The sequence below is a fragment of the Pseudopipra pipra genome, chromosome 16, assembly GCF_036250125.1.
Source record: "Pseudopipra pipra isolate bDixPip1 chromosome 16, bDixPip1.hap1, whole genome shotgun sequence".
Lineage (NCBI taxonomy): Eukaryota > Metazoa > Chordata > Aves > Passeriformes > Pipridae > Pseudopipra > Pseudopipra pipra.
In genome coordinates, this window is record NC_087564.1 from 655289 (window position 1) to 678488 (window position 23200).

General features: G+C 55.3%; 1 protein-coding gene across 1 annotated transcript in view; it reads right to left on the minus strand.

Annotated features, from left to right (window-relative positions):
* Window positions 1-5518: 5518 nt before the first annotated feature.
* The window catches only part of NTN3 (netrin 3), a 32273-nt gene continuing 14591 nt past the window's right edge, over window positions 5519-23200 (minus strand). The window contains exons 3-7 of the mRNA XM_064672430.1: window positions 20931-21119; window positions 14487-14636; window positions 13512-13565; window positions 7332-7406; window positions 5519-7069 (exon numbers count right to left, since the gene is read on the minus strand). Coding sequence (XP_064528500.1) covers window positions 6741-7069; window positions 7332-7406; window positions 13512-13565; window positions 14487-14636; window positions 20931-21119 — 797 coding nt within the window. The 3' untranslated portion in view covers window positions 5519-6740. The remainder of the gene's footprint in view (window positions 7070-7331; window positions 7407-13511; window positions 13566-14486; window positions 14637-20930; window positions 21120-23200) is intronic.

The window sequence follows — 23200 nt, forward strand, 5'->3', positions numbered from 1 at the left end:
CGGAGGAAATGTTCGACTCGGAGGCAGTAGCGGAGATTTATGGCCGTCCCACTGGATGCCAGGGAAAAGTCTGAAAGCACCCGGAGCAGACGAAGGCCCCACGATTTCACCAGGCCTTCCCTGAGAGCTAATTTTGCAGAACGGCCAGGACCAGGAATTTCCCTGCGCAGCCAGCAGGTTGATGGGAAGGGATTGCTCAGGAAGTGAGGAGCTGAGCACTGGAGCAACAGATGGGGATGGAGGTGGAGGTAGGGACCAACATCCTGGGAGCTGCTGCCAGTGGCTCAGGCCCAGGCAGGGCAGGGCAGGGGAATGGCTGAGCCCTGCTGGTGCTGGGGATAGCACTGCCTGGCCACTCCACAGGCCCCCTTTGGCCACCCTACTTCTCTCTCAGCTCCAGATACTGTCTGGTTTTCCTAGAAGAGGGATAGTGGGACACTCCATATGTGTGTACTGGCCAAAGCCACCTGATTTCTGACTCAAGATGCCAGCCAGAGCCTGCCAAGGTCTGCTGGATTTCCTGATGGATGAGCAAACCCCAGCTGCCACAGCATAGGCAGCACCCAGGGCTCCCAGGGCACTGACCTGAGCAGCCCCAGCCCTGTCCAGGGCCACGGGGATCACAGCATGGGTGGCCAGCGGGGCTGGGAAGGGACACTCGAGAATCACCACATACCAAAAGCCTCAAATGGCCACAAGGTCGGGTTAGTGACCCATTGCACAGTCCGGAGCTTTAAGCATTAAAGAAGCTTTTCTCCTGCTGTCTGGCAGGACACAGGCAGGACACAGGCAGAGGACAGGCAGGATGCAGCACTTGGCTTTAACCACTGCTGCTGCAGAGATCTCTATGGGGATGCCAGTGCCAGGGAGAGACCCAACCCAGGCTTCTCCAGACCCCTCGGATATGCTGAGCTGCCCAATCTCCATCCCCTCTCTCCTTGTGCTGTGAGCGGGACTCTGGTCCCTGCTGTGGCCAACCCAGGGATCAGCTGGTGGCTGTGTGTGCCCAGGCTGGCCACTGCCTGCTCTCTGACAGGCAATCCCTCCTTGGAGCTCCCCCAGTGCCAGCCATCTTCTGGGAGTGCACGTCTCCCTGCTCCTCCCAGTAAACCACAGCCAACTATTTCCCATCGTGTGGGTGCGCCGGGGGGGAAGCAACGTCTGCTGTTTATTTTGACAGTGGAGAGGCTGGTTGTCCAAGCTTTTGGGGTAGAGCATCTTGTCCAAGATGAAAACATTGTCCGTTTATTGAGTCTCACAGTGGCTGTGTAAACAGAGGACTGGCTTTGATGGATGCTGAGTGGATGCTGAGGGACTGATCCTGCCCCACACAGAGAAATCTTTGATTTAGGGAAATGTAGCATTCCTCTGAAAAAGCAATCTGAGTGGGTCCTGTGCCCCATGTGTTGGGACACAACGGGCAGAGGATGAACTGGGAAGGGTGAGGCTGTGGTGGCAGCTGAGCAGTAAAGCCTGAGCCCATTGCAGGGGGACCAGCACAGCTCTGCCAGGGCAGAAGCATCCCTAGGCAGGATATTCTCTTTGTGTCATGGCTCCTGTGCCACGGGCAAAGCTCCTGGCACATGCCTTAGAGCCAACATGGTGCATGTGCAGGTCATGGGCTAGGGCAGGGTCCCCCCATCCCCAAGGCGCTGGTGGGGACCGCTCTTCCCTTCTGCCTCATCCTCTCCATCACCGCAGAGGTGGGAAAAACCCAGAAGGAGGGAGCTGACAGGTTTCTCCAGATGGTGCCCCGCTGACCCCAGCCGTTCCCCGTCTTCGGCTCTTCCTTAGGAAAACACGGCGCGGGCCAGCCCATCAATTAATGGTTTCCTCATGTTCCCCCCACACAGCCGACGTGGGAAGCTGTCTCCCTGTTCCCCAGGCCCTGCTGAATCGAGGCCCCCCTCCCCACGGCCCCGCACCCTGCGCAGGTGCCGGATATCCCACGCACAGGGGGAGCACGCGTTTAACCAGGGAACGGTGCCCTCGTAAAGATGAACAGGGAGATAGACAGGTTGGATGAAGAAATAAATGAACAAATGAATGAATGACACGGTGATTAACTCTGAAGTAATAAGTGCCCCCTTGGCTTGTAAAAATACACTTGGCATTTTGAAGAACAGCACATTTCTCACTGCCTTGCAAGGACAAGAGGGGCTGGAGCAGTTACACTCCCTAAACACTTGTTTGACATGGTCATGAGTGGGAAAAGTGCATTCTGCCCTAGTCCTGCAGCCTCTCTGGGTGGGTGGAAGAGCCCTGGTTGGGACTGGGAGAGCAGGAGAAGGGCTGGGAAATGCAGAGGCCGAACTTTGCTTAGGAAGCAAAATTTAGGATGTTAACAGGGCTTGTGGGGGTTGTAAGTGCCAAGTAAAACACTGTGCTTGGGCAAAGGGTGGTGGACAGAGTGCTGCAGAACCAAGGGCATGGCAGAGCCGGGACAGAGGATGGGGCACTGAGCAGGTTGGTTGAACAGGTCACCACACCTTGAGGAGTGACAACAGGCCACTGTTCCCTAGTACACCCTGTCCACAGGAGGTGAAGTACGACTCTTCCATGTTATTAAGCACAGAAGCATGGAAAGTACGGGCTGGCAGGGCCACCATCACTGCTCCCCAACAGCTGGAGCCACTGCTAAGAGCCACATGGATCTGCACTGCAGAATGGAGAGAAGTTTCTCTGTGTACCAGGGAGCATCAGGGGAATAAGGAGAGCCAGGACACCAGGTCAGACCATGACAAGGGGCCACACAACTAGGTCTTGGTCTCTTTAAGCAGATGTTGCCCCTTCTTAGAGGCTCAGCTCCTCACCAGGCACCTTGTTCCCAGAGCCCAGCACTGAGCTGTGCCCCAATGGCTAAGCAGAATGCTTTTTCCTTGACTATGCTGCACCTGAGGGAGGTGTTCTCCTGTGGGATTCAGTCAACTTTTATTTATGTGGGCTTTGGTTACCAAGAGCAAAACGATAGAAAATAATCTACATATGAATCTATCTATCTGTCCACTGAGGTTGGGGTTCAGCTCTCCAAGCTCCTGTGGTCTCTCTTGAGTGGAGCTGGCTGGACAACACAGAAAAATAGCATTGAGTTTTCTGCAGTATTCTCACATTTTGTGTCTTTCCTTGGCCACATTCTGGGTTTCCATGAAAAACGTCCACTGGTGTATTAAAATGAGAAAAATTTCAACCAGCTGCAAAATTCAGTCCCAAAGCGGGGGGTGGAACTTGCAAGCCTGGCCTCTCTCTCAGCTGCCGTTTAGTCTCAAACATTTTGGCCCAGCTGAATACTGGGAAAAGGCCTGTTAAATAAAAAAACACCCATGGAAATGTGCGTGGTCTTTTTGGCCCTTCCCGCGTGGGGACGAGGCATCCGCTGCCTGCAGCAGCCGGTCCCAGCACGGTGTTTCCCAGCTCTCTGGGCTCATCCAGCTGCTGCACGGGGTGAGAGCTGTGCTCTAGGAAACGGGAGTGCGCTGCAGTGTGCCAAAGTCCTTTCAGACCCTTTGCTGAATTAATATTTTTTCCTTGAAGAGCTATTTTGGAAAACATATGCCTTTGCAAACAAGGCGAGTTTGCACTGCAGGATCTCTTTCTTGCCCTTGCAAAGCTGTTGGCTGTAGCCACCAGGACATCCCCTACTGCCACCTGAGTCCCCCTGCCCTGTGTCACCCATGGGCCGTGGCAGCACCCGGTGGTGTAAAGCGCTCCCCACTTCCAAAAGGGTGGCCAGGGCTGGGTGTGTGTGGGTGGACGTGGCAGTGCTCCTGGATTTGCAGCCCTTCCCCAAACTATGCCTATGGCACCAAGCCCTGCCCAGAGCTGCAGGGCGGGATGAGCAGCATTGCTGAGCAACCCTGTGGTCCCTCCACTGCCCCTTGGTGCCCTGGCGCCAGCTCAGGGTGGCCCAGCTGCAGCGTCCCAGGGACAGCAGAACCCATGTGCAGCCCCTGGTCTCCAGCTGGCTGTGCCAGGCAGAGGGAGAGGAATAACAAAGGTGAATTCTTGCTTTGGATGCTGAAGTGACACAAGCAAGTCAAGTCAGGAAAAGTTCTCCAGGCATTAGCCTCAGCGAAGTTGCAGAGTGGCCTCCAGGCCTTTATCCAGGATTTTAGGACATTCCCCAGCCAAAGGTGGGGAGCTTTTCTCCTCAGCACAGACTATGGGGTATGTGGTGGTCTCTGATCCTCCCCAGCAGGACACTGGGATGGCAGCTGGGAGCCATCCCTTCTCAGCAATCCCAGATGGCAGAGCTGAAACAAGAGGGAAGAGCCACCTAGGAGGATAAATGGAGAACATCAATCACCAAGTTCCTCAACTCCAGTTTTAGGTGCCCCAGTTCAGTGGAGGAGAAATCAGGTGCCAAAGGAAACCCTGGAGTCACCTGCCCCAGAAGGCTGTGCACAGCACTCTTGGGGAACACAGACATATTGTGCCTCTCCTGAAGGCTGTACTTCCTTTCAGAGGGCACGTGCTGCTGAAGCCCTGCCCTGATGAGTATCCATGCCCATGGAACAGTGCTGCTGCCCTGCTCTTTCCTGGGCTGTGGCTGCTGAGAACAGGGGCCAGACAGAGAGTGCCCACAGCCCATGGGGTGATGCTGAGCAGCCCCTGGGTCGATGCGGATGATGCAAATGAGAGTCCTGTCCTTGCACACCCAAAGGGTGCTCCACCACTGACTCCTGTGTGAGCACTCTTGTGTTTATCCAGAGAAGCTGTGGCTGCTTCATCACTGGAAGTGTTCAAGGCCAAGTTGGACGGGACTTGGAGCAACCTGATGTAGTGGAAGGTGTCCCTGCCCATGACAGAGGGTTAGAATGAGATGAGTTTTAAGGTCACTTCCAACCCAAACCATTTTGTGATTCTTTGACTGTTGGGTGCATGGGGTTGAAGTGAGCCTGGGGCAAGGGCAAATCTGGTGGGAGGAAGAAGAGAACTGGGTGGCCCAACTACTTGGAGAGCCATCTCATGGCATAGGCCAATAGTCTGTGACAACCAAAAGAAGAGGAGCCAGGGATGGGAGGGTCTGTGTTAGGAATGTGGATAGGACCAGCTCATCCAAGCCCATGTGGTCCCACATACCCATTTCCCCTCAGTCTCTGGCCTGCCCGTGCCCTGTGTAGGCACCCCAGCACCCACAGGACCTGAATGATGGCACTGCAGGCCCTCCACGTCTCTGAAAGGTCACCTCCAGAATCTCCAGCAGCTTCACCAATGCACCTGCATGCCCACACAGACATCTCCCAGGACCTAAATCCTCACTCCCCAAACTTCCTTGTCCTGAAACCCAGCAGTGCTCCACCGGTCTCTTCAGTTGGAGGCTCCAGCACCACTCTGGGAAGCCCAGAAGCACCAGACCACCCATGGGATGGGGAGTCCACACAAGCTGCTGTGGTCTGAAAAGGGCAAAGCTTCATCCTAAAGAACTGGAAGACTGTGATGTGGGCTACAACACCTCACTGAGCCATTCAATAACCGAGGCAAGGTTTGTAGGGAAAGGAATATCTATTGTCAGAGCACCTACTATTTCTATTCATATTTATTAAGCCAAGACTGCTACAATCTCAACATGGGAAGATACTGGTGTCTGTTTAACCAGAGACTTATACATGGTGAAGAAGATATAAAAGACTAGAGGTGGATCAACGAAAGCTCTTCTCTCTTCCTGCCACCTCTGCCTTGTGCATCTCCTCGGACAACCTTGGCCAGAGAAATACTTCCCAGGAGAGCACACAGTCCGGCCAGCTCTGAAGGATGCACACCAAGGCACATGATCACTTGGTGTCATCTCGACAGAAGCAGGTGGAATTATGTCAGTTGGCACCAGGTGAGAATATAGGGGTGTAGACCTGGCTGGCTGGCCGATGATACAGGATGGCTCTGCTCAGCCCAGGTTCAGGGGGAGCAGATGGATGTGGGAGGGGAAAATGGGTGTCTTCAGGTCTTTCCCACTGGGTTGTCTGGACTATGCCCCAGGACAGGTAAAAATGAGGGGTTGAGAAGTCTGTCCCTTTCTCCCTGGTGGTCAGCAGCACACTGCCAGGGCCTGGCTCCTCCCTGTGGCACTGCAGAACAGCATGGGTCCAGCCCCAGCCAGCAGTGCTGGTCCATGTGAATCCAAGGTCACTGAGGAGTCAAGCCTTGCAAAAGTTCATTTGTCCTTCCTGGTGGAGCTCCTGGGGCTGGTGGCTCTGCAGGGCTGGATAGTTTCCACTCAGCCTCCCTGCACGCACATCTGGGTGAAAGACAGGAGACTCCAACCTCCTGTTCCTCCTGGGCAAGGAGAAAGGCAGACAGAGGTCTGACAGCAGCACATTTTCAGAGTGAGGAAGAGTCATACCCTGGATGCTGGAGAAGGGAGAGCTGTCAACTCAGATGTCAACACTGGGTCAAAGACAACTGTGTTAAAGGCAATATAAAAGCCTATAAAATGAGTGCTATGGACACCAATCCCCTCCGAACTCCTTCCAGAGACAGGCACCCACAGGACCTTGCTCCACTTTGCTCCTCATTAAAGGTTTGTCATTACTGCGTTATTTTTAATACATACTTAGAGAAAAAGACCGACACACACACCCAGCCGTGCACACGCACACACAAAGGGAAACCATTGCCAAAATATACACTATAGACAGAGAGTCTGTTCACACTATATATATGTACAGAGTCTGTGGGTGCAGTCTGACAGTGCCCAGCCGGGCTGGGGCTGAGCACAGGGTGGGGACAGGATGGGTGGAAACACCTCAGGGCTTCACACACTTCCCCTTCTTCTCCCGTCGTTGCAGTTTCCGAAGGCGGCGTGTCCAGGCGTCCCGCCACTGGATGACCAGGCTGTTCTTGTCGGCCATCAGTCCAGGCCGGTCGGTGGAGTTTTCACTGATCCCCATGACCAAGTACTTCTTGCTAATCTGGATCTTGGGGCACTTGCAGGACAGGTCTTTCAGGTGAATCCACAAGAAGTTGTCGCCACGCTTGACCCGCTCGTCGCGGCACTTGTAGACAGAGAGGATGTTGATGGTGAACTTGGCCCAGTTGGCCACCGTCTCCATTTCTAGGATGTTCACCTGGACCACTGAGGGAAAAAAGGGGGAGGCGTGGTGATGGGGGATACTTTGCCTTGCTCCACAAAGGAAGCTTTGGTGGTGAGAACTGCCTGTCCCCAGCAGCACCCCCCGCCTCATCCACCATGACTTTGGGAGGGCTAATTTGCAGATCCCTCTCCATACAGAGTGTTCCCCATCCCCTGGGTGCCTGCATCTGCCCCACCCACAGCCAGCCCTCGTCTGCCTCTGGGGCAAAGCCCAGCATGACCCAGGGAGGCTGGAGGTCCTTACCATAGTCCTTCTTGCAGTACTTCTTCATGTTAATCTTGTAGTTGCCCTTGGCTGGCTTGCAGTAGGAGTCACAGTCTGCAGGGGAAGAAAAGAGGGTTGAGCAGAAAGGAATGGATGAGAGGAATGCAAGTGGGGTGAGGGTGGCCACCGTGGAGAGCAGGCAGGGGCCATGGACAAGGAGAGTGGGAAGAGAGGATATGGCACCAATCCCACAGCTCTGACAGCAGACCAAGGGGGTTGTGATCCTCAGGACAATTCAGTCCTCAGGGGCCAGAGTGGTGAGAAGCACCCTCAGGGGCAGCCCCTTCAGAGACCTGTGCCTCCTTGGTTCCTATAAGCAAGGAAGGGGACTCAGGCTGGGGGAAGGAGGCAGGAGAGGGAAGTGGCTCTGCTCCACCAGGTCACTCCTGTTGCCCAGGCATCCCCTGCTCAGGCTGCTCCAGAAGGGCTGGGGAGGCCATCAGGCTGTCCCCCACCACACACACATCCCTTGCTGCTGTCCCCCAAGGCTCCTGTCCTCCGGGAGGTTTTTTTCTGTGCATTTCTAAAGCCTCCAGATTTGCATCTCAAGCAGAGGGAGGGCAGGGAATGCCTCTTTCCTTCTCCCCAAAGGCTTTGATCCCAACAATTGCCCCAAGCAGCCCTGTTCTTCTCCTTTCTTTCCCCTGCCATCTTCCTTTGAACATCTCAATTTGTCTCTTTCCAAATGGCATGTTTTTTTCTAAACCCATCTTTCTTCTTTTCTCTCCCTTTTTCAGGTTCTCCCTCTGGCTTGGCCCCGTGTCCCGGGATGGAGCCAGCAGCCTCTGAAGCTGTCTTTGTTTGTGGGTTGCCACAGCAATCACTGGGGATGGAGGCGAGGGTCTGGAGGAAGACGGGGAATAACAGCACCCCGTGCCAAGGGGAGGAGGAGAAATGAAGAAAGGAAGAAGCCCGGGAGCACAAATTCCCCCTGGGCTCTGCTGTTCTCCTCTCTGCCCAGCTCCTTTTTATTTGGGACTTCGTGCCGCCTGTTCCAAATTTGTTAGCGACAGAAGCAGCGCAGCACGAAGCTAATTCTTGGCAGAGGGGGGTGAGCCCTGATTTGCAGCTCAGCTCCCCCCGTGCTGCCACACTGCCCCTCTGCCTGGGCTGACAGAGCTGCCTTGGCCCTGCTGCATCCCCTGGGACAGCGGTGGTGGCTGTGGAGAGGACACAGGATCCTCTGGGAGAGCAGTGGTAGCTGCAGAGGGACTCAGGCCCTCCCCATGCAGGGTGACTGCTGAGCACACTGGAGTGCTTGGTGCCCTCATCCACTGCATCCATGGGAAGTGCTACAGCCTCAGCCTGCTATATCCCCTGGGATATGCTACAGCCCCATTCCAGACACCATTGCATCCCTGGGATGTGCTAAAGCCTCAGCCTGGACATTGCTATATTCCCTGGGATATGCTGCAGCCCCATCCCAGACTCTGTTGCATCCCCCCGAGACGTGCCACAGGCCCACCCCCTGACACAGTGCTCCGTCCCTTCCTGCTACATGAAAGGGACTCTAAAAGAGAGCTCCCACCTTATTTTGGGGAGCACCTGTCAGGACAGGAGACCTTCTCCTCCCCAAGCAAAGGGGCACAAAACCCATCCTGCAGCTGGCAGGGTGATGGGTGGTGGGACCAGGCTGCGGGGCAGCCTCAGCCAACCTGCCATTCCCCCCCTTGGTGATGGGGACAAAAGGAAAACAGAAAGAAATCCAGTAACTGCCCTGGGCTCCTGCTGGTGATTAACAACATAACACTGGGATCCAAAAGAGGCAGAAAATGTGGTTGGGAATTAACAATTTGGGATTAGTTTGGGGATTTTTTTAACCATGGCTTTGTGCTGAGGAATATTACTCAAATGTAAAATCAATTCCTGCTCCATTTATGTAAGAAACTTGGGAAGAGAAAAAAAGTCCATTAACTGGAAGCATTTCCCTTCCTTGCCCCCGAGAACATGGCCTCCATCACTGGGTGTGGGGTAGACATGGATGCTGTGGCTGGGAATTGTCTGTGCAGCTGGATGGGGCAGCTGAGCCCCATGGAAGGGCTGGGGGACAGCAGAGACCTGACCCAGTCCCAGAGTGTGAAAGTGCACCTGCAAGTGCACCCAAAATGCTGCTGCATCCCTGGGATCCACTACAGCCCCACCCCCGACACTGCTGCATCCCTGGGATCCACTACAGCCCCACCCCTGACACTGCTGTATCCCTGGAATATGCTACAACCCCATCTCAGGTATGGATGGATCCTCGGAATAAGCTACAGCCTGATCTCTGAGACTGAGACATCCCTGGGATGGGGTACAACCCCATTCCTGACACTGCTGCGTCCCTGGGAGATGCTACAGGGACAGAGTGGGAGGAGGCTGCTGGCAACCAAAGCCACTGGGCTGGCTCCCTGCGGGGGGAGTGTGTGTGAGAGGTGGCAAGTTTGCACATCTGGTTTACTTCTCCTCTCCTTGGGAAAAAAAAAGGAATATTTTGTTTTAAGAGAGATGTAACTTAATTAGGTGTTATGGCTGCAAATCTTTTACTGCTTACTTTGAATTCCTTTAAAGCCCTGTTTTGCGCTCCACGAGTTTTGTTAATTCTGCTAACGGGGAACATGGATTTATTTTTTCCATTAAGTGGAAAATATTTTGAGATAATAATAATAAAAAGTATGAGAACTGGACCCAGGACGTTTCATCACCAAGCCAGTCAGCTACTCAGGCACAGAGATCAAAGCTGGACCTCAAAGGCTTTGGAAGATCAGAAAGGCAGGAGAAGGCTGGGAACAGTGATGCAGAAGATGGCAATGTCAGTGAAAAGCCCGGGCACACCCAGGGATGGGACCCCCGCAGGGAGGAGGATGGGGAGAGGGGGGAAGCCCAGCACCTGAGCACGGCAGCCCCAAACAATGTCCCCCTGTTCCTGCAGCCGGCACCTGCTGCCAGAGGCAGGGTGGGAGGTGGAGAAATGGGGGGAGAAGGGGCTTGGAGGCTGCCTGGGGTGGGAGGACTGCGTGGCATTGAGGGGCTGAGGGCCCCTTGGGGAGTGCCCTGCTTAGGGGGAGCTGAGGGCTCCTGGGGCAGAGGGATGGAGGCAGAGGGGCATCAGGGTGCAGGCAATAGGCAGGGTGCTAGCAAGGTGCTGGCAGTAGGCAGGGTGCAGGGTACAGGCAAGGTCCTGGAAGCAGGCAGGGTGCAGGCAGGGTGCAGGCAGCAGGCAGGATGCACTGCTGTGGCCAGCCCTGCCCGTGGCACAAGCACACTGGAGTTGGGTAACCCAGGCAGTGTGGGGCAGGGCAGCATCACCCCCCACCTCTGACCCCCCCAGTGAAGGGGCAGTATGATCCCTGTGCCCTGCTCCCCCCGTGGCACAGGCCCTGGGCAGAGGCAAATACTTTGCATTAAAGATATTTGAGCTAGAAGCCAGAAATCTTAAACCAACAAACGCACAGATAAACTGGAGGCAGTTTGAGGCAGACCTGCTCCTCTAAAACAAAGCAAACAACCCAGCTCTTCACCAGCATGGTTTATTTTTGCGCAGCTGAACAGCTCAGACATCACTGTGAGACTGTTCCTATTTATAAAGCACTGGAGGGGAATCACCTTGATTAACTCTGCTCCACACAACTCTCTGTTGGCAATAAAACTGTTCCAATCCCCCTTTCCCTCTCCGCAGTGTTTTCCTTTTCCCAAAGCCTGGTGTTCCCAGCTCCCTCCTCACAGCAGGCAGGGTAGGCAGGGCAGGCAGGAGCAGAGGTGGTGGTGGTCTGCCCTGTCCCACACAGCCCCCCCAGCAGTGGTACCCAGCTCCCCCAGCAGTGGTACCATCTTCCTGTTGGGCAAGACACAGCGTGGAGTGAAACCTCTGCCAGGTCCAGGCAGGGCTGCTCAACTTGTGTCCTGAAAACACCTCCTGTTTTCCAGAGCCTCTGTGGAGTAGAGCTGTGAGGGCTGGGCAGTGCCCATGGGCGCTGGGTGAGCGCTGGGCTGTGCAGTGCTCCCAGTCTGAGCCATGTGCAAGGAGCTGAGCTATCAACCTCCTCCTGTGCATCTCCCCTCTCCACCCCCATTGACAGGCTTTACTCCTGCCATAGAATCACAGAATTGTTAAGGCTGGAAGAGACCTCCAAATCATCAAGTCCAAGCTTCGACCAAATACCCTCATGCCCACTAAACCATACGTGAAGTGTCACATCTGCTTGCTTTTTGAACACTTCCAGGGATGGGGACTCCACCACTGCCCTGGGCAGCTGTGCCAGGGCCTGTCTACCATTTCAGGGAAGAAATTTTCCCCAATATCCAATATAAATCTTCCCTGGCACAACTTGAGGCCTTTTCCTCTTGTCCTGTCCCTTGTTCCCTGGGAGCAGAGCCCAACCCCCCCCCGGCTCCCCCCTCCTGTCAGGGAGTTGCAGAGCCAGAAGGTCCCCCCTGAGCCTCCTTTTCTCCAGGCTGAGCCCCCCCAGCTCCCTCAGCCCCTCCTGGTGCTCCAGCCCCTTCCCCAGCTCCGTTCTCTCCTCTGGACACGCTCCAGCCCCTCAGTGTTGGTCTAGTTGAGTGAGGGGCCCAGAACTCCACACCTTCAACACACCTTGTCCCTGCCCCTCTCCTACAGCCACCGAGGGCATGCATAGGACTGCAGGGGTTTTGCTGGGAGATGTTCCCAGAAGCCTGGGGAGTACATCCCAGGCACACACCAGCCTGGGAAGAGGCTGTTGGTGTTTTCCACCAGGTGGCCATGGGAAGGGGAGCTGGGGAGAAGGTCACAAACAGAGAACTGGCTCTCTGAGAAGCACATAGGCTTCCCTGGGATAGACGTACCCTGACCAGGGCAGGGGGAAGCTGCTCATTAAATATGGGTGTGAGGAGATGGGGGTGCCCCTGCTCTCTTCATAGGACCATGTGCCATGGGACAGAGTGGAGGATGGTTCAGGATGGCTATTCCACCACACTGGTATGCGAGAGAAGACTGAGGTCATGGGGACAGCAGGAAGAAGGGTGGCCTGAGGAGGGAGGGGGCAGCTTCTTTACATAGATTCTCCCCCTCCACTGGTTTGAAATCCCTACAGAGGGATAGAATTGGGATGGCTGAGAACAGCCACACTGCAGTGCTGATGGGACTGTGAAAGGAGAGGAGGGGAGAGAGAAAATCCCTGCTACAGCCCTCCTTACTCTGCTGGATGCATCCTGCCATGGTGGCACAGGGTGCAGGGGCCAGCACAGCACTTCTACTGGTGTGTGCTGAGACATGAGGGAGCTCAGGGCACTTTGGTGGGACCTTGGGCCATGGCTGGGCTGGAAGAGTTCCACCAATTCAGGTAGCATCCATCCCAGCAGTGCCCGGCCCCAGCTGAGCCTCTGCAGGATGCAGCATGCATCTCTGCAGCATGCAGGGAGATGCCAACCTTGCTCCAGCCTGGGGGGCCAGAGAAGCTCTTCAGGAGCTCTAAGGACCATGGCAGCAGTGCTTCCCTCGCCTGTGCAAAGCCTGAACCCCTCAGTGGAGCTGTCCCTTCTCACTGGGTGACCACAGCAGTGACATTGATCCTCCCATTGCCCCAGCACCCCATGGTCCCATCACCCTGTGCAGTCAGGACGAGCAGCTCATACCCAGACCCTTCACTCCTGCAGACCCGGGTGAGGTGAGCTCCATGTCACCCATGTCCCAGGGGAGACCTGGCAGCCTGTGCCCCAGCACACGGGCCCTGGAGCCTGCCTGCAGCTCATAACCTCCAGACATCCAGTGCCCCAGCACCTCCTAGAGCACCGGGGCCCTGCAGAGGCAAAGGGCACCGAGGAGAAACCTCTGGCACTGGCACCAATAAAAGGAGGTTGAATAAAGCCACTGGTGCCATGTGCCACAACCCCTGCCGTAACCTGCCAAGGGATGGCAAGGCCCCAGTGGGTTGCATCCCTTGCCCTCCTCCTTGGAGAGGATGGAGAAGGCCTTTCCCAAGAAAGTCCATCAATCTTAGTTGTCTCTTTTCCAGAAATACATAGGATTTCAAATCTCAGTCGCTACTTTCACTGAAATTTTTCACTATTCATGTTTTGCCAAATGGTTTGCCAGAGCTCAGCCCTTCCCCCTGGTGTGCCAGGGACAGGAGTTGGGATGGGCCCCCGGGTCTCTGGGCAGGGCTGGGGCCATGGACTTGGCCAGGGACATGGAGCACTTACCTGCAGGTGCCTCTGTGCTGGTGACTAGGGAGGTGGGGTTGATGGCAGGAATCTCTGGAAAAGAAAGGAAGAGGTGTCTTAAGGAAAGAGGTCCCCAACTCTAGGGGTGACAACTGGGAAAAAGCCCTCTGAAAATGGACTAGAAGGGGGTTTTGTGGTTCACAAACGAAAGATGATGGGATGAGTCTGATCTGAATATCAGAGGCCATCTAACAGACCTGGAGATGTCCAAAGTGAGTTCAGTAAACTGGGACAGGCTGAGATGCTGCAACCCTCACAAGCCCCAAGTTGCTGTGTGGAGGTGTGTGCTCCAGGGATGGATGTTCCTCAGATGCTCAGCTCATCTGAACTCAGTTTAGACATTGGACAGATGCTTGCCTGATGTCAGCATGCTCCAGGCTGCCCAGCACTGGGATAAATGTGGGCAAAGACAACACTTTCTGAGAAGTCTTGGCAATAAAAACTGGTGGAAATTCTGTCCTAACCCTAAATCTGGGGAAGAAGAGAGGGAGAGGAGCCAACTCCACCAGCTCACCTGCACTGCCACTGCTCCAGCAGCCCCAGTGAATGCAGCAGGGTGGGAAGTTGTTCCTCTGCCACTTAGGCCAAATTCAAACCCACTGCAACTTAAACAAGGTCTTGTGCTGCCCACAGGCCCTGGCCCTGCCCCAGACGTGAGGAGAGCACTTGCTGTGGCAGAGGATGGGACCCAGCAGAGCTGTTTCAGCCAGCTGGAAGCACTGACCCAAGGGGTCTTCCAGAGCCTCTTGCACTAGGGAATGTGAAGCACAGGCCACTCCACAAAGTGACCCACCATCCTCCTCAACCACCTCCTGGAGAACACCCATAAGGACAGACCCTCTCTTATCTGAGCCTCCACCCACTGCAAGCCATCCAATGGGGGTGGGGGACCAAGGAGCATGTCCTGGTGCTTGTGGGGGTCCCCGAGTGCCAGGCAGAGTGCGGGGCACTCACTGATGCAGGGGGCCACGGGTGAGCGGCTCTGCTGGTAGCCCTTGGCACAGCGGTTGCAGGTGAGGCCGGTCACGCCATCCTTGCATGGGCACTGCCCTGTGGTCTGGTTGCAGGTCTTGCCGGCTGCACCAACAGGGTGGCAGTCACAAGCTGGGTGGGAGAGAGAGAAAAGATTATGTGAGAGGGGATGCAAAACACAAACCCCAAATTGGACCCAAGGTGTAACCCTGAGAGAGGTGAGGAGAATGGGGCCCTTCCAGTGCACCACTGGAAAGCAGCTGCTGGAGCTGGCACAGACCCGTGAATCTGAACCAACCATGGCCCCACATGTGCTGTGAGCAGCACAGGCAGGAGTGTGAGCAGACAAAGTGGTTGGCCAGGGTATGGCCCTGCTGACAGGGATGCTCAGGATGAGTCCCTGAAGACACTGCAACTCCCACAGGGGCCTGCAGCCACCAGCTCTCTCACCTCAACCGCAGGGAAATGCTCCTATTGCAGCAGTAAAAGCTATTTTCTCCACTTGCTCCCCAACCTCTGAGCTTTTCAGTCCATGGAGCTAAACCAACACTGAGCTTTTACACAAACATTGACCTTGTCTTGGGTTTAGGATGAAGTGGGTCTTCTCGATGCTTCCCAAGCTCATGAGCCTCAATGCCCACCTGACCCCTGGAGACCCTGGGCAAAGGATGACCCCATGCCTTTCTAACACAGCCTTTCTAGGGACAAGCCATGCCTGAGGTGGGTGAAAGTTGGGTTTCCACCCTCAGAAGAATGCCGAAGTGGCTCTCCATCACACCACATTGGAGGACGGACACACTGAGGTTGTCTACATGGAGGGACGTGGGAAGGAGATGCTCCCTCAGGAGAGGACCTTCCCATCTGTTTGCTTGGAGCTGGGCTGGCTACAAGCTGGAGGAGGTTATCTCAGCTTCCATCAGTGTAAGAGTTGAATGTGATTTCAAAGCAAAACAAAAACATCTCCCCCACCCGCCCCCGCAGCCCCCTGATGTTATCGTTTCCCTAATTTTCACCAGATGGGATTGGTGGGAGCACCATGGCACTCGGGCCCCCTCCTGCACAGCCAGAAACCAGAGCAAGCAGCCTCTAATGGGGACCAGATGCTCCATCCTTATCAGATCTTGGCTGGGACTGGAAGCGGACGTCTTTCTGACAGGGATATTTTGGGGCTCAGCTGTGATAACAAATGGCAGCGAGCGAGGGAGTCTTGGCACGACGCGGGGCCGTTGGAAACACAGGGGTTTTCTTGGGCCCCAGCGGTGTGTTCCTGGTGCAAAGCTTATGGATGGGACATAAATCTCAGCCCAATCAGGATCCAGTTCATCTAAGCCCATCTCTCTTCATGCAGTGGAAGGAGGATTTCAGTGACTCTGGATGTTTTACCTGGATTAGTAATTAAGGCAGCTTTGCTCATCCTAAGTCCACAACAGATCAGTGTCGTTGGGGAATGAGTTTGGTTTCTGCCAGACCAATCTCTGCCCCTTAGCCCTGCCGTAGAGGAGACATTTCCCATAGTCCCAGAAAAATACATTGCTCCTTCCTGCTCCTACGGGAAGAGCGTCCCAGGCAGCAGTGGGGCCCTGTGCTGGTTTTGGCTGGGGTAGAGCTAACTTTCTTCACAGTGCCTGGTAAGGGGCTACGTTTTAGATTTGTGCTGAACATGGGGTTGATAATGGGGTTGAGATGTTTTTGTTATTGCTGGGCAGAGCTTACACAGAGCCGAGGCCTTTTCTGCTTCTCATACTGCCACACTGGCAAGGAAGTTGGGAATGCCTGGGAGGCTGGGAGGAGACATAGCCAGGACAGGTGACCCAAACTGACCAAAGGGATATTCCAGACCATATGACATCATGGTCAGGGGAAAAAGAAGGAGGCTGGGGGGGAAGAAGGCAGAAGGAGAGGTTTGGAGTGATGGTGTTTGTCTTCCCAAGTCACTGCTATGCAGGATGAGGCCCTGCCCTCCTGGGGATGGTTGAACACCTGCTGCCTGTGCGAAGCAGAATTCCTTGTTTTTCGTTGCTTGTGCATGCCTCTTTTGCTTTCCCTATTAAATTGTTTTCATCTCAACCCACAAGTTTTCCAGCTTTTACCCTTCCAGTTTTCTCCCCGATCCTGCTGCTGGGGCATGGGAGCTGGCAGGGTGAAACCACAGCAGTCCTACATTGCAGCGTGGCCCATCCCACTGCTCCGGCTGGAGCATCTCCATCCTTCCTCATCCTGACATGACCTGTGCAGGGGGGCCAGCCCAGGGACCCCCTCCTGGCCCCAGGGAAGGCAGGTACCGGGGGCATGGTGCAGCTCCACACCACTGCCCACACACCGAGCCCTGCTGCTCCCAGCCCTCCGGCTGCCAGGATCTGGCCCGTGGAGCTTGAATGGTGGATTAAGTCACTAGCTTGGAGCTTAACTCATCGAGCCGTGCTTGCCAGAAAGCATGTCTTGCACCTCATATTCAGGGTATTTCTGCATCTTGAGGCTTAGCTGCTAGTGCTTCACCGGTTTTCATTGGAGAAAGCTCACGGTTTACAGCTTTGTTTAAATTACCGGGATTAATGCACAGCCATTCTTTATTTGACTTTTCAATTACCGCCATTGAATTAATCCTGTAGGTTGTTCTGCCTTTTCCACCCTCCCAGCTTTTCCGTCTCGCAGCATCCAGTGGTGGGAGGGAAGCACTCGCTGGTGGCTGAGGGCTCAGCTCAGTTAGACTCAGGCTTGGGCAAGCTGCAGTTGGTATTTTTGTGCCTATTTCAAAGATGCTGCATCCCAGGAGAGACAAACCACAATTGGAGAGGGATTTAGTAACATGAGTTGGGGTTTGTTGAAATAAGATGCAATGGTTCATGGCCTCTGGGCTAGGGATTTGCCTCCTGGTTATGAGCTGACCATCTGTAACTTGACCTAGTGGAAGGTGTCCCTGCCCATGGCAGGGACTTGGAACCAGATGATCTTCAAGGTCCCTTCCAACCCAAACCAGTCTGTGATTCTATGAGCATCCACCTTTGCAGTGATGCTCAGCTTCTGCCTTGGACCAGTGCTGTGGTAGGTGCAAAAGCCTTCATTCAAAGCCACAGCCCCCCATTCCCATCAACCTGCTCCACATCTGCTTTAAACATCTGTTGTCAGGATCCTTGCTGTTTCTTTTCTTTCTTTTTTTCTTGCAGGAGTGTAGATACCTGAGTTGTAGTTATGGGACACATCTTTGGAGAAACCAAGCCCAAATTGTGTTGTCACATCTCTGTCACTGTGTACTTCTATATCTCAGTGACAGCTCTCCCTTCCCAGCACCTGGGACCCTACTCCTGCTCCAAAGAGCTCCAAATCCCAACAGATCCACAACTGGATAAGTACAAGGAAGAGGTGGAAATGCTCTCTGCTTTACTGAAGGAGAGGCAGCCAAAGTAGCAGAAGCATCAGGGATTTTATTATTAACTTTGTTCCCTGAGGCAGAGCCAGGAATTGGCTCCCCAGACCCAGGGTACCGTCTTCACTGCCAGATCCTCCTCAACATATGCACCATGGCGGGGGTCGGCCCCGTGCACATGTTCATCTGGCTCGGCTGAGCCTTTGCAACACTTCCAAACCATGGGCAAACCCTGCCAGCCCTCCGGAAACAGCACCCCCTGCCCAGGCTGGCAGAGACCTGCCTGTGGCTTGGCACAGGGATGGAGGTTTGTCTGGGAGGGGGGACCTGCCACAGCACCCCCACTCCCCTGCCCCTCCTCAGCCCAGGCAGCGCTCGTTGGCATTTCTCCTGCACTGTGGCATCTGTCCTCACCCCATCCCATTAACTCCTGAGCATCCTGGGATGCTTTGCCTGCCCTGTCCCATCCAGAGGAGCCACCTCGGATCAGAGGTGCTTTCCATCACCTTAATGCTACACAATTCCTGCCCTGAGTGGGGTGGAGCAAGACTTGTGTTGACAAATGGTGGATACAGGCAGACGGAAGCAGCCATGGATGGAGGATGCTTCCTCCATCCTCAGCCCTGCAAGCAGAGGGACCTGAGCCACAGCTGAGTAGGAAATGCTGTGCCTGCAGTGTCCCCGGTCCCATATACTTGTGCTGTATCCAGTAGTCCTCCCTGCTCCCAGACAAATCCAGCTTGCTTTATTAATTTTGGGGTTTTTTTTCTATTATTACTTTTTGGTAAGTGCTCTCTTTCCTGTATGGAACAGAAACTGAGCCCTCAATGACCAGGGAGGTGGCACCAGGGTCCCCAGGGCCCCTGGGGAGGCAAATGCCTGCAGGGCTTCCACTTTGGTCAGTATTGTATCAGGTAGTTTTGGAGCACAAGTAGGAGAAATCACAGAATATCCTGAGCTGGAAGGGACTCAATAGGATCATTGAATACAACTCCTAACCCTACACAGGAAAACCTCAACAACCTCCCCATGTGCCTGAGAGCATTGTCCAAGTGCTCCTTGAGCTCTGGTAGCCTTTGGGGCCATCACCACTGCCCTGGGGAGCCTGTTCAGTGCCCAACCACCCTCTGAGGGAAGAACCTTTTCCTAATATCCAGCCTAAACCTCCCTAATCCAAAGAGGAGCAGAGACTCCTCCTTGGGGAAGAGCGGGAGGTTAGGTGCTGCCCACAGAAGCCGAAGGGTGAGGCACAGCCACCCCAGTGCCTCCCAAGCCCCGGTGCCATTGGGGGTGAGCTCACAAGTCCCCAGCACTTGAACACTCATGGAAAAGGGAGTTTTGCTGCAGCTGCCCCAGTCTGGTGGTGCTGCAGCAGGAGCTGAGAGCTTCTGCCATCCATCCCTGGCCTCAGCCAGGGCCAGGACCCCTCCCAGGAATGGGACACGATCTTGGATGCTGTTCCATAGATTGCCAGGATGCATGCCCTGTCCTGCCTCCTCCTCTTCCTCTCTCCCAGTCCCTTCAAGTGTCACCCCAAGAATGCTGGCACCTGGCATGGCTTTGGGGCCTGGCTGCCACCTGGCACAAGCTTCATCAAGGGGAAACCCTCGGTGCTTCCAGGGGTTGCCACGCCCCTGTGACATGGCTTGGCTGAGGCCACCGGGTGGAAACAGCACGTGGTCCCTGGGGACATGGGCTGTGAGGTGGGACCTGTCAGGTCAGCTGCTCAGGTGATTGGAAATGATTAGCTCGCTGTTTGCTAAGGAGCTGGCTGCAGGCAGGGCCCCTCCCGCCAGTGGCTGCTCAGCCCCGCTCCCTGGGATGAGCTCAAGCACTCCTGGGATGAGCAAGGATGCAGAGAGCCTGCGGCGGCTCACACAGCACAAGCGACAGAAGGACTTCACCTATTGCATCCCAACCCAGCTGAGCCAGACCTCCAACAGCACTACTGCACATGACAGGGGAACCCCAAAAGTCAAATCCTTCCATTCAGGTCTGCAGCCACAGTGTTAATGGTCTGAAACCAGCTCCAGTACTTCCTGTAGGCCCTACATAAACGCACGAGCATCATGTTCTTGCAGCAGCGAAGGTGCCCAGTGCCCACACAGCTGCAAAATGCATCGGAGAGGAATCAGAGGGGGACACCGTGCTCCCTTCCAGGAGGGACTAGCAATCTAAGATGGAAAAATAGGGATCAGGGATGAAATCCCAGCATCTAAACAGTTGTGGCTGACTTCCTGCCGACTCTGATGTTCCAGTCTGGATCCTGCCAGTCCTTGGGGACAGGAAAGGTGTCTCCTTACCTCAAATTCTTTGGTGAAACTACTGTTTTGAAAAAGGTTCTGCAGATGGGCTGAGCAGGGACAGGGAAGAGGAACCAGGCAGCCTTGGCCAGGAGTTAGAGGAGAGAGAGGAGAGGTGCAGGTCGCATGATGTTTGGCACCGGCTGGGAACCTTGTGAGGTCAAGCTGCAGCTTGATGGCTTGGAGCCAGCATGGCTCCTGGCCAGGTCAAGGACAGCTACCAGGAACCATGGTGTTCAGCATCCCCCCCAAACAGGTCCCAAGAGCCACCCCATAGCTGAAATGCACCCTGTGTGGTCTGATGGAACCTCCGCCAACATCCCCAGGCCTTCAGAGCAGGGAACTCACATTCCAAGCATGGCTATGTCCCAGACAACATCCATATCAGGGACAGGATTCCAGCATATTTAGTCAGATGTTGACTTCAGCACCTGCCCAGCATCTCTCCAAACACTGACCATGGAGATGGAAACTGCCACTACATCAGGACCCTCCCAGGATGGATGGGCTCCTGGCAGCTCCCTGCCTGTCATCCTCCCCACCCCTCGAGGACATGCTGGGCTCAAAGCAACATCCCTCCCTGGTGCCCTTGGGGTGGCAGAGGTCATCAGGGTGGTGGAAGCTGGAGGTGATCTGCAGCTGCCAGAGTGACCGGCCGGGCTACAAGCAAAGGGAAATCCCAAGGATGGGCAGGGAGAACAAGGAGGCCAAGAGAGATTCTCTCACCCTTCCTGCCCACATGGAGACCCTCCAGCTCACCTTTGCAGGCCTTGCGGTCTGTGATGGACTTGCTGAGGTCTCGGTAGAAGCCCTCCTTGCAGTAGTGGCAGTGCCGCCCCGCCGTGTTGTGCCGGCAGTTGAGGCAGACGCCGCCGCTCTTGCGCCCTGACAGCTTGTACAGCTCCATGTTGAAGCGGCAGCGCCGGGCGTGCAGGTTGCAGTTGCAGGCTGCAAGGGAAGGGCAGAGAGTGAGGTCTGGAGGTGAAACCTGGGACCCCCTGGGTGGGCTGGAGCTGCCCTGGTGCCCCCCATGGCAACCGGAGGCTGTGCTGGGGAGCAGGATGGGCACAGCACAGCACAGTCCCAGTGTGCCATCGAGATGTGCAGCATCCACCGCCCCACAGGGCCGGTGCCAGGAGGTCAGGGCAGAGCAGAAAGGGCACCTGCAGGGACAGGGCACCATTTGGCTGAAGGCAGGCAAGTGTGGGATTGAGGGGTGCAGCCAGGGGGTTTGGCAGTGCCAGTTGGGCACCTGCAGCCCCGCCGTTCCCCCTGCCCCTTCCCTGGCAGCTGGCTTTAGTGATAGAGCTCACCCGGCCTTCCAGCAGGACCACCCACCTCATGCCAGGGTGTGTGACAGCATCTCCCCGAATTCTCTGTGTTTAAGGCTCTGCCCTGTGTGCGTGAGCACATACACAAAGAAACCCACCTAGCAAGCCATGTGTGCTCACACACACGTGTGTGCACACAAACGTGCACATGTGAATGTGCATGCACATGGACGTGCACCAAAACAGCCCCAGTCATCCACACGTACAGCTGTGCCCAGAAACATCTGCACACTGTTACATGTGCACACACAAATTAGCCCCAGGAAGCACAGGGCCCCCCCAGCCGATTCCACGTGTGTGAGATAAAAAGGCAAAGCACTGCCCGTTCCCACTTAACACTCTTGCAAAAAGATAATGGGAACAAGATTTCCTTCGGCAAAACGCGGCGCCCTGCTCCCCCCGCCCCGGCCCCCTCCCCATGCCGGTAAATTGAGGTTGGGTGAGAGTTTTTCCAGGCGTACTGTGAAATTCATTAACGTGTCAGCCCGGATTTAACTGTCCAGGCCTGGCTTGGCGGCCGTGTGAAGTTGCCTCCCCATGACCAGCAGTGCCAGTGGGAGCTTCACCCCACACAGATCAAACACTCCCTCGCCCACTTTGGCACTCGGGCCACAGAGATGCCAGGGGAAGAGAGCCGGAGCAAACCCCAACTGTAAAAAAGAGCTTTTCTGGAGGCTTGAGTGGAGCGGAAGGTTGGTGCCAGCACCACGCGCTCAAACCTCGGCTGCCCCTGGAGCTCCCCCCGTGGTATGAGATTAGTGACAAATCACATGGCAGGCATCAAAATAACACCCGGTGCAGCCATAGGTGCCTTTGGGGGCTTGTGCCTTTTGAGCTATTTTTTTTTCCCTGGTGCTAGAGGAAAACAAAGATTTTTGAGGCAAATTCTGTGTTGTGGTACGTTGAGGGAGAGAAGCAAATACAGCCCAAAGTCTCAGGCAGTTCAGGATGCTGCTGAGCAGGGGATGCTGACTCTCAGCCGGGCTTTGTCAGGGCCAAAAGAGACACAATGAAGTATCCTGACATCCACGATGCTCTTGCACTCTCCAGATAACAGGACAGGGACAAGTCAAGGTGGTTTTTGCTGCTGAACTGAGGCAGCTGCATAGAACTGTGGCAAAGGAGCAATTTTTGGGAGTAGAGGGTCCATGTTATCCCTTTGCAGCACTGAAAGGCAAGTTGGGTCACACCAAAAGGCAGCTTTGTGTCCCTCTGGGAATGCCCCCAGCATCCTCTGAGGAAGGAGAGGGGCTGGCAGCCCAGAGGGAGGCGATGGGCAGTGGAGAAGAGTTGGGTAAATGATTCACCACCCTTGGTGCAGGTCCCTCTCTGCCTCCAGTTTAATTGGTGAGGGAGTAACTGGCTGGGGCCTTTTCCTGGCATCACTGATCCCAGCACGTCCTGGGCAGCCCCAGGACCACCTTTCCCTGGGAGCATGCTGCAGATCCTCTGATCCTACCAGGAGCTGGGTTTCAGAGAAGAAACCTCCCCTTGCTGCCCAGCATCGTCCCCTCTCCTTCAGGCAGCTGTGGGCCGGGTGTCAGCGAACTGCCACCACCTTAGCAGGATTCTGGAGCCATACTGGCCAGCCAACACGGGGACGTGGCTGGGTTTGGCCATGCAGGGTTGGGTGGCTGTCCCCACCCAGGGACAGGGTCACAGCAGCACGCGTGACCGTCTCCTCACCCCCCAGCGCAG